Raw genomic sequence first — 10691 nt, 5'->3', positions numbered from 1 at the left:
CAGGCGCCCCCTCCAGGATAGCGAACACACAGAAGAAATGTCCGCCTCCATACTGAACTCGTATTCATCCTTAAAGACCCAATACAAATAGTACCTCCGTGAGGCCACCTGGTTTCCTCTCTGCCCCACGCTATCTTCAACACGGACACATTTCCACTCACCAATGTTGTAAGAATTTTAATGGACCAGAACTAGGTCCTCCCTCCTCACAGAAAGTCTCAGTAAATGCCTATCAAATCCTTGTCCTTGGGGACTGTATCTTTACACCCCAAAATTATAAGTGTCACACAAGCCGCACAGGTCTACACATTTGGTTACTCCAACTAACATTTATTAGAGGGGGTCTGCTCCCTGTTAAGACACAGCAGACCTAGGAATCTACTGTCTTCGAAGAGCTTGAATTCAAGGTATTCTATCTAGACTGCCTCTGTCATAAAAACTGAAGATCACCCTAGCCTGAGCTCCAGATGAGTTCTTAAATCTGCATTTAATAGATGCTTCCTCCTCGGAGTGGGGTTCCGAGAATTAGGCACTAAATGTTCACTATGCACTGAGATCATTGCTTAAAAGGTTTTCTCTCTGCCAAGTATTATTAGAAGCATCAGATTACATCATGACAGGCCGACTGTGTTGCAGGACTCCCACAAATAGGAATGAAAGACCTTAGGAGGCTTGGGAAACCCTTCTAATCTAATAGATCACATTCCATAAAGTTAAACTGTTAATGTCAGTTTGATGTTCTCTACAAATATCATTCATAGGTACAAAAGTGAGTGGGGGGAAAACCTAGTGCATGTCTTACTTTGAAAAATCGAAACCATTCAACTACATAGAAACAAGTTCCTGAAACATCTTAGGGTTCAAGACCAAATTTCTTCCCTTGTTCAGTGGTGCCTTCGTTTCAAACCAAAGTAAACAGATTGAGAGATTATAGAAAAAGCAAATTTGAAATTAAGGGGCTATACATCTTCAAGTTTTGGTCTTAGTGAATCCATTAAAACAGGGAAAAGACTTGTCATTTTGGATGGGATGATTTTGAAAATTAAAAGATGAACATTACAGGTCCTGTCATAAAAACAATCTAGCATTATGTCACATTCTCTTAGCTATAGCATTTTAGAAAGGTGAACAGTCAATAGATGCTGTTTTTATAAAGACATGAACGGATAAGTGTCTGCTTCCTTTCACTAGTGCATCTTTCCCTAACATAGCCTTAGTGCTATTTTTAAAATCATCTACATGTCAGCGTTAATGTGAATTTTATAAACTTAAAAGTTGCACACACACACACACTCCCATCATTGAGCTGTCACTTAGTAGTAGAGTGAGATCCAGGAACGTAGGCAGGGATTAAATGTTACTTGAAAAAGAAACATGCTAATACTTGCAAAACAGTACTTTAAAAAGAATCCTTGGAAATTTCAAATCCATTGGTCCTTTGGTCTACACATGTGAGCTCCAAAGCATGGGGGATGAAGATTACAAGCTCTGGAGTCAGAGACCCAGTTCCAAGACACAGTGCTATCCCATTCCAGCAGTGTGACCACTAATCCTCACTTCACTTATTTGTAAAGGGACCATAGTTGGCTCACAGAATTTGAAAAGGGGATTAGATGAGATAGAGGTTAGCAAAGTACTTGGTTTCAATAAAAGGTAGTGTGTTTTTTTTTTAGAGTGTGTGTATATATTTAAAAATATGTGAGACAACCGTATTTGTCATGATATACCAGATTATGGTAAAAAGGACAAATGAGAATGTGTGATTAAAATCAAATCCTGCATAGATTATTCCCTTCATCTAAGGAATGTCACAGGATTGATTAATTTAGTATGTGAAACACAGTTTTGGGGAGGATGGAACAGTTTCTAAAGCAGAGAGGAAATACCCTGGTCCAATACTGACACTCTCACCCCGGGTAGGCATTAGTAAATCAGGTTACACACTGGATTTCCACGGCAGAGTGTCAGTATACATTTGGATTGAAAACTGATAAATTCGTGGTAAAGAAGAGTTACACACAGAATGAGAATGAGACTTACCCCCAGATTTACTCTATTAGTTCAGAAAAATTTTATATTTCTCCATTTAATTTCAAGTATATAACACTCTCAAAGATATTTAAACTGCTAATACCTCTGAAAGTATCCGTTAGCTTTTTCCATATCACAAAGATACAATGATGCACAAATACTTATTGGAAAACGTATGCTAAAACCAAAAACATATGCTTTATATTAGCTTTTCAAAACTCTTTATTTTGGTTCTTATTACTTCTGAAAGTGGAGGACACGATTCTCCACATCAAAAGTGATTTGTTATACATCTATAGTTTTGTTGAATCCTTAGAGTCTTTTGTAACAGGAGTCAGCAAAATTTTCTGTGAGATATTTTAGGCTATGCGGGCAACATGGTCTCTGTCACTATTCAACTCTGCCACTGCAAGTGCAAAAGCAGCCATAGATAATCAACAAATGAGTATAGCTGTGCTCCAATAAGACTTTATTTAGAAACACTGAAATTTGAATTTCATATATTTCCCTGTGTTATGAAATAGTCTTTGAATTTTAAAATAACATTAAAAAGTGTAAAATCCATTTTTCGTTCATTGGCCTTTCCCAAAAAAACAGGTGCTGGCCAGCTTTGGTCCATGGGCCATAGTGTGTCAACCCCTATGTCATAAGATCAATTAAAAATGGTAAGTTTGATTGATCTTTATAGGCTAATTCAATATCTGAGAAAACAACAAGATTACAGTGCTTATGACATCCTTTATTCAATTCACATACAAAAGCATGCAGTAGTAATGTAAAACAGTACAGTATTAACGTAAAATGTTCAGTGCGCATTAGATAAACAAGTCATTAGCATACAAATCATTTTTAAAAGCCTATACAGGCCTACCAAACATGTTTAGAATATACTTTTTCAGAGCTTAAATTAAAAATTGTGCTTAGCTGACCTGTTCTCATCCCAACACTCTTGATGAAAAACAAAACAAAATTTTGTCCTACATAAAAGATAATTCTATTAGCGAACTGAAACTTCTTTTTCTTAAGAAAAAACAGTGCAAGCAAGAATGCTACCATGCATAATGTTTTCACAAAGAACAATGACATGCAAACAAGAACTTCATCACTCCTGGGATGTCAGTGGATCAAGAACTTGTCAGTGAGTGATTTTGTACGGGTACATCTGGCAGTATGACGTTACCATGTTCAGGTTCCCCAACCCTAACTGTCCTATGCCTTTTTTTTTTCAAAGTAGGCTCAATTTCTGATTTTCAACACAACAAAAAGATGAACAAATGAAAGTTATCTGACATAAAACATACATATAGAAATGTATTCTTTCATACTAGCAAAACGTTTTTACAAAAACTGAACATATTAAAAATGCAAACATCTATGTAAAACCTAAAAAAAGGTAAATGAATATTGATTGGTCGAAGGTTCGAGTGCTATTTCTCCATCATGGCCTTGCATAAAAGGCCACCACTAAACATAAATAAAAGGGGGCAGGCAAAATAACGACCACTCTAGGAAAAGCTTTAAAGAAACTCAAGTGTCCTACGAGCAGTGTGTAGATAAAACATAAAGTTTTATAATATTTAAGAAATACACATTCCGAGACAACTGAAGCTCATTAATAGGCCATTGTATCTAACAGTTTAATCGAGATTCAAAACAGAATATACCCAAACCGGATACATACACTATTCATTAAAAAGAAACCCTCTCTCTACCTTTTCTGGTCAAAAAGATTCCCTAATGAAAATGAAAAAGAACAAACTCTTCAAAATGAACAAAGTATTCTAAGTACAGGCAATCCACCATTCTGACTTGACACCTGACTAAGGATGATCAATTCAAAAAACTTTTATGAGGGGAAAAAAGTAACTTTAAAAACTTATATTCCTCTCAGGACAAAAACATAAATGACATCTTCCTAAGGAGTCAACTTTTAGTTGCTTTTGATGGGCTGGCATTGGAAAGGCTGCTCTGGATTTTTCTTTTGGTCGATTGATTCACATTTTTATTCTTCTTTTCAGGCACAAAAGAAGCAGACCAAGGAGACTGAAGGTGGTTATGAAGACCATGCATGTCTGAGGACATTTTAAACACAGATGACCCAAACCTTTGATCTTCAAACAGCCGGTGTGAACTGCTTAACAGAACACCCTGGGAAAACTCAGTCTGAAACAAACAGCTTGGGGGTTTGATTTCATTAGTTCCTGAGTCAGAACAGGGATGGAGTGAAAAATCTTCATCCATTCCTTGGTCAGATGGAGAGAGGAGAAAAAATGAAGAGGGTTTCCATTCATTTCCATTCACTAACTGACCAGTAGTTAGAGAATCCTTGGAAAGATTTGGCTTAGTTCTTTCTTCCAACTTATCTGGTTCCTCAAGAAAGTCACTGCCTTGAGACGACTTTGATAACCCATCCAAATCCACTGACTTGAAACCGTTATTACAAGGGCTCTTACTGTTGTCAGACTCTGACATCATGGAATCCAGCTCAGAGATTTTGTCAAGGTAAGCCGCGTCCATTGAAGCTTCGCTGGATGTTCTTGTCCGATTCATTTCAAAAGAGCGAATAGAATTCAACCTCTTGGATAAACATGAACCTGATTTCTCACTCAATTTTGAAGAAGTTTCTCCAACAGAAATTGCTATTGTGTTCCCCTCTGAGTTTTCAAAATCCAAGCTTTGGGCATAGCTTGTGGAACAACCCCAAAACCCTGTCTTTGGGGAAGGAAAACATTCTGATTTCTTTTCATTTTCACTTCTATCATCTTCTGAAGAATCTTTACTACAGACATTCGGAGAATCACAAAAATCATCAAACACCAATTTTCTGAGATGGTTTGAGGGCATTTTGGAGCCTCCTGCTTTGACCACAGAGCTGTCTCTATTTTCTGGAGTACTGAGCTGAAGGCAACTAAGGGACAAGGGGGTACAGGGAGCTGGGAGATCATAAAGTTCTTCATCTTTGTGGGGCACACAATCACTTGACTTATTACCCCATTCTCTTTCCAGATAGGTATCCATACTTGTATCTGTCCCATCTAACATTATTTCCACCTGTTTTTGATATAGGTCTTTGTTGTTACAACAGTTTGGTTCTGCTCTGCTGGTGCTTTCCTGCCGGGCAGAACTGTTAGAAGGCTGTGCCAGGTGAGCACTGGAGCTGGATGAGCCAAGCTGCTTTCCGGCACCATCACCTTGATTCTTTGATGGCATATCCTCCCCACTTCCCTCGCTCCCCTGGCCGTCTGCAGGAAGTGCTCTCTGGCAAATGGAATTCATAGATTCCTTCTCTTCACTTGAATTTTTCAACTGTGCAATTTGAGATTCTAGTTCCTCTATGTACTTATCACTTCGTTCCAGGGCTTTTTTGAGGCGATTGGTTTCACGTTCATACTGTTCTACTTTGGACTGAAGAGCAGCTACTGTAAACCTTCCAAACCTGCAAGGAATGGAAGGATAGTTAACCTTACAGTTCAAGCTTTTTTCTTTCCTTTTCAAAATTTAACGCCAATTGTCTCAGCCCATTCTAATTTCACATGACAGTGACATTTCAGACCACTCGATGAATAGGACAAGAGCTAAACCAGACGTAGTATCTTCCAAAAAAGGGTTTTCTCACTTATGTAATAATAAGCATATGATAATAATGGCAAAGATCTAATAGAATACTTTTGTGGTCAAATCAAACTGGTGGTAGCAAAGAGGCACAAACTCACTGAAGATTTCCCTTCCAAGACCTAGCTAGCTCTATCAATTCAGCTCATATATGCATGGAGAGTTATCCCCTAAAACAATGGCAGAGATTTATGATAACATTTGAACAGTGGTCCACATCTTGAAATATTTACATTCAATCATTTTCCTATCGTACAGTACTGTTTTATAATACATTTCTTATACAATGTCACCTTGTCAAACATAAAATGCCAATTTGAAATTCAGAAATCTTAGCAGTCCCAGCAGGGGTGGTTTTAAATACTTATTTGGACCCTTTCCATTACAGCTACCCTTGATCTGAAGCTTTGAGTTGGCCTTTCTGAACACTGGGCTTTAATTCATTTCAGTCCTATTTAGTTTTGGCATTTTACAACTCTGTGAAACATCAATCTCATTTCCTCCAACTTTGAAATACAAAGTCAGTGCTTGTGGTTCCAATATTTTACACATACAAACATTTTCACATTTTCTGAAAAGGAACATTTTGGAGAGAAACTGAAAAAGAACACATCAAAAATTCACTCTTTTTACTCGGGATTATCTTGTTTTCATTATTCCCTTAAGAATAGGTATTGGGTTTAGCTCAGAAAACAATTTTTGAGCACCTAGTACGGGCTGGTAGTATACTTGGAACTGGGGATACAAAGATCAAAAAGACTCATCCAGCTTCAAGGGACATTAAATTCCATCTATCAAGGAAAATTCCATCTTTCAGGAAACTGCTTCTTATGAGCCAGTAAACACAAGCCTTACAGTCTAACCCCATGAAAAATAACTTCTTTCCATGCAAGTTCTTTTAAAAAGGCTTTTTAAAATCTTTTTTTTTTTTTTCCATCTTGAAGAATTCAGGTGTTTTCTCTTTGGGGGAAGGTACTTGAGAAGTTCACTTCTTAAAATAGTTTTATCTCCCCCCCCCAACAATAAAAATGATTACAATTAATAAAATGGACTAGGTATTTAACAAATAAAAACTATAAAGAAGGGACCAATAGTAACTGCACCTCTCAGAGCCAACCACTGCATACTCTGAGTCCCACACAATGCCCATCACCTCCTCCTAAATTACAGCCCAATTCACTCTCCAGCTTACTCCTGACACGATCCCTGCTCTTGCCACTAAGGGAGAAAAGCAGGGGCAAAGGCAAGATTAGATTCAGAAAATCCCAGACTTAGAAAGGGCCTTCAAAGACTTGTTGCCAAATATTGATCTATTCACTGCAATTAACTGAACTTTCGGAAAAAAGCACACTCCCTTCAACCTCTAAAAGGCAAAAGAAAAAAAGCATAGATATAACAAAAACAAAAGTAGCCACAATAACAAGCCTCCCTGTTTTAAAGACAAAATTTTTGGTTGAATGAGTATTTGGTTAAATGAAAGATGGGAGTTTTTCCTTCTTTGTTAAAGAAAAATATTTTGGTTTGTAAATGTAGTATTTGACAGAGCTGTAGTTTCTGTAATAGAATTTTAAAAAGTGGACGAAGATCTTTAGCGCATTCAGCAAAAATGTGAGTTCTTGATTATAACGACCCTGGTATAATCAAATAACCCCCATATTTTTAAATGGAAAAACTATGTAGTATGTTTATTTAACGCACACAGCAGAAGTGACAGTCTTCAATTTGTTTACCAAGATAAAATTTGTTTTTTCTTAAGAGCAATTTTTCTAATAAAGATATTTTCAGATGAAAAATATCAAACAATTTAAAATCAAATAATGTCCACTAGATAGTAAGTCTGTTACCAAAGGATGTCCTTGGGAGCTGAGAGCTTTACATAAGGAAAGACTAGTGACAAATAAGAAACATTACCCAAAATACAAGCAGCCTCTTATTCCAGGTTTTAGCCTAGAATTTCAAGCATAACGTCTTTAAAGATGCTACGTTTGCCCCATGTGTTTTTTAAAATTCTTTTTAAAAAGACATAAATTAACAAATGGTCTTGAGTTGAAGTCAAAATGATAGTCTTAACCATATTTCTTGTGTTATTTCCGAGAGACAGCTGAAGTACCATGAGAACGAACAACAAAGGCCAGCACATCTGAGAGGAACAAGCAAGCAGAAGTCACTGATGGAGGCTGGCTTTTTCGAAAAGGTCATTGCCCTCAATTCCCCCAAGTTCCATTTCAATACTTTGCAAGTCTCTAATACTTTGAGTGATCAGATGTTTTTACCACGCTAGTAAGGGACCTGGGCTGATGGGCAAAGGAAGAGAAACACAGAGTGAAAGCCATGGAACTGATCAATTAATTAATCAACCCACATAATTTATTTGTTTTCCGTCTCTGTCTTCCCCACTAGACTATAAGCTCCAAGAAAGTAAGGAGTTTGACCATCTTATATTTAGTGCCAGCTCCCTAGAACAATTGCTGGTATACAGCAGCCCCTCATTAAATATTTCTTGAATAAATATTGTTTCCTTACTTTAACATGCACACCAAAGCCTTACATTAAGGCAGAGCCAACACCACAGGATTCCTTTTACACACAAGCATTACGAGTCACTATGTTACTAAATTAAATGTTTCATATATTTGACTGTTTTCTTTTTTTTTCACTGACACCAAGGGAAGCCACAGAGAATGACAGATACACAGCACAGTTTTTTAAATACAGGATTGCCATTCTACTCCACCCAAAAACCTTTCATTTTCATCTTAGCAAAAGAATGCAAACAGATGAGCCTTTTGACGTAGGGATTAGGGATTTGTAGTTTACCCGAGATACCTATTTAAATTTGGCAAAGGGCAATTTACTTGGTCATATGGAAATAACAAGTACAGATGCATGTATCTGATGCTATACTTCCCTGGAAGAACACAAGGAGGATGAGAACTTATTTAGCTTTGGGTCTCAACACACTTATTCACACTAATGCCAGATATTTCCAGAGCACATATCACTAAATGAATCAGAGCCACGGCAAGCTGGAGGGACTTCTAACATCATTTGCCATACGTGCTTCCTTTTCCAGAGCAAGTTTCACAACGGAGTACGTTCATAAACATTCCATTAGAGACCAAAAGGCTTTGATTTTCAAAGTAGCAGTGATGGCCAAAGGCTTCATTATGTCAGAGAAAACATCGTAGAGCAGTATGGGAGCTGCAGCTGATATCAGAAGTGTGTTCTGCTGGAATCTAGGAGAAGCTTAAAGGATTTTTGATCTTGGAATGTTAACTGAGGTGTACAATCTGGTTGAGGGCTCCCCTTGCCCAAAAAAGCTACAGAGTACAAGACTGTTTCCGTCCCTACTAGAAGTAAGAGAAATGAAAGTCCTATTGGCTTCACCTTTGAGATATTATGACCATTGTAAGGGTGTCTCCAACGAAGAAAAGTTCCCAAGATCACATGTTCTCATAGCCCATCACATAGGAGGAACAGAATGTGTTTGAAGGGGATCAGAAGAAAGCAAACGTGATAAAAGAATAAATGTCAGAACCAAGTATCAAAAGAACGAATCTCTAGTGGTAGGCTGCCGTTAACTAGTGGTGAAACACTGAGCAATTTATTTTGCCTCTAGTTCTCAATGGCATCCCAACATAAGGGATAAATGCTGGAAGCCCAGTGGGTTGCTGAGACCACCAAACTTCAGAAACATCCGCTTGAGGTACAAGGGGAACACTGGGGAAGTGAGCCCATCTGCCTCCCATTGTGTCTTTGATTTTGTATCTTCTCCTTACTTACTAGCTGACGTAACAGTGAAACAAAATGAAAGCAAACTTTGAATCTGGCCTGACAGATTTTCAGTGTTGATATCCTTGCTGTATATGGTTCTGATACACACAAATTTCAGTTACCACAGTTTAATTGAATAACACCAGTCACTTAACAACATGGTTCAAATATACCACATTATATTAACTGTGAGTAACTGCATAGGTAAAAACTTCACTGCTAGCTTTTCAGTTCACAAAACAGATGTTCATGGTGATCAGTGGCCCAATCACGTCTTTCAAAGTCTGAAAGTGGCTGGTGTTATTCGTCTGTTATTCAGTTCATACACAGTAAAACATGGAGTTGTGCTGCCACATGGTCTTTTACAAAGGTGGATAATTAGCCAGCAGAGATGAAGGTGCAGCAAAGAGGAGAAGTGATTAATGTTAGAAGTGAAATTAGAATCAAATGTAAATGTAGTTATACAAGACTAGATGAAACTACCACCATTCGAGAGACCCTAGATTATGCCAGAGGAATCTGGGAGAGGCCAACTTAGTGACATAAATGAGGATCGTGACTGTGACGAAAAGGCGAAAGATGTCTAGAGGAAGTGACAGGCTGGTAAAAAACTTCACATTAAAGCAATATGGAGATATTTCACAACACTGAAAGCACAAAGGACAAAATGCTGGAAGCAGATGCAAACTCAGGAGTGTGACAGTTCGTTAAGGCGTTAGAAAAGATGCTAGCGCTTCCTAAGTTATCCAATTGGACGGCAAGCACGATTCAGATTAGTCTCCATAAGTTTGTTACAAAGAAATAAAACACTTTAATTCTCAATGTTTTCAACTGTACTACATAAATATTAGCATACGAAATACATATTACTTTTATTGCTTTTTTTCATTTTCACGTATACTTATAATTGACAATGAGAGATTTAATGTTTTTGACAAAAATTGTTAAAGGTTATGGAACAATTAGATTTTTCCCATTGATTATTAAGACTGTTTTGTGTGGTTTTAGTTTGAATGGTCATTTTTATGGTCCTATAGAACCATGCAAAGTGAGGATTACCAATTTTAGCATATGTGCTGCTGAAACAAGCACAGGCTTACCTAAGGATTGGTATGTGAGAAAACCAAGTAAACTTATGTGGGTGTCAAAATCATTTTTTTTAAAGAACTGCCATACTTACCCTAAGAATGACTCATTCATATAGAGTGGATTTTATTGTAAGACCCATTCACATAGAGTGGATTTTATTGTAAGACCCATTCATATAGAGTGGA

The 10691-nt window shown here is 37.4% G+C and overlaps 1 protein-coding gene across 2 annotated transcripts in view; it reads right to left on the bottom strand.

Moving 5' to 3' along the window:
* Positions 1 to 2749: 2749 nt before the first annotated feature.
* Positions 2750 to 10691, bottom strand: part of OBI1 (ORC ubiquitin ligase 1) — a 39723-nt gene continuing 31781 nt past the window's right edge. For both annotated transcript variants that reach the window (XM_019742584.2, XM_074329417.1), the window contains exon 6: positions 2750 to 5467. In XM_019742584.2, coding sequence (XP_019598143.2) covers positions 3955 to 5467 — 1513 coding nt within the window. In that variant the 3' untranslated portion in view covers positions 2750 to 3954. The remainder of the gene's footprint in view (positions 5468 to 10691) is intronic.

The sequence above is a fragment of the Rhinolophus sinicus genome, chromosome 16 (assembly GCF_057876585.1).
Source record: "Rhinolophus sinicus isolate RSI-liver-muscle chromosome 16, RSI-T2T, whole genome shotgun sequence".
NCBI classification, from domain to species: domain Eukaryota; kingdom Metazoa; phylum Chordata; class Mammalia; order Chiroptera; family Rhinolophidae; genus Rhinolophus; species Rhinolophus sinicus.
Note: the sequence above shows the minus strand (reverse complement) of the source record. Positions and strands in the feature narration are given on the sequence as shown.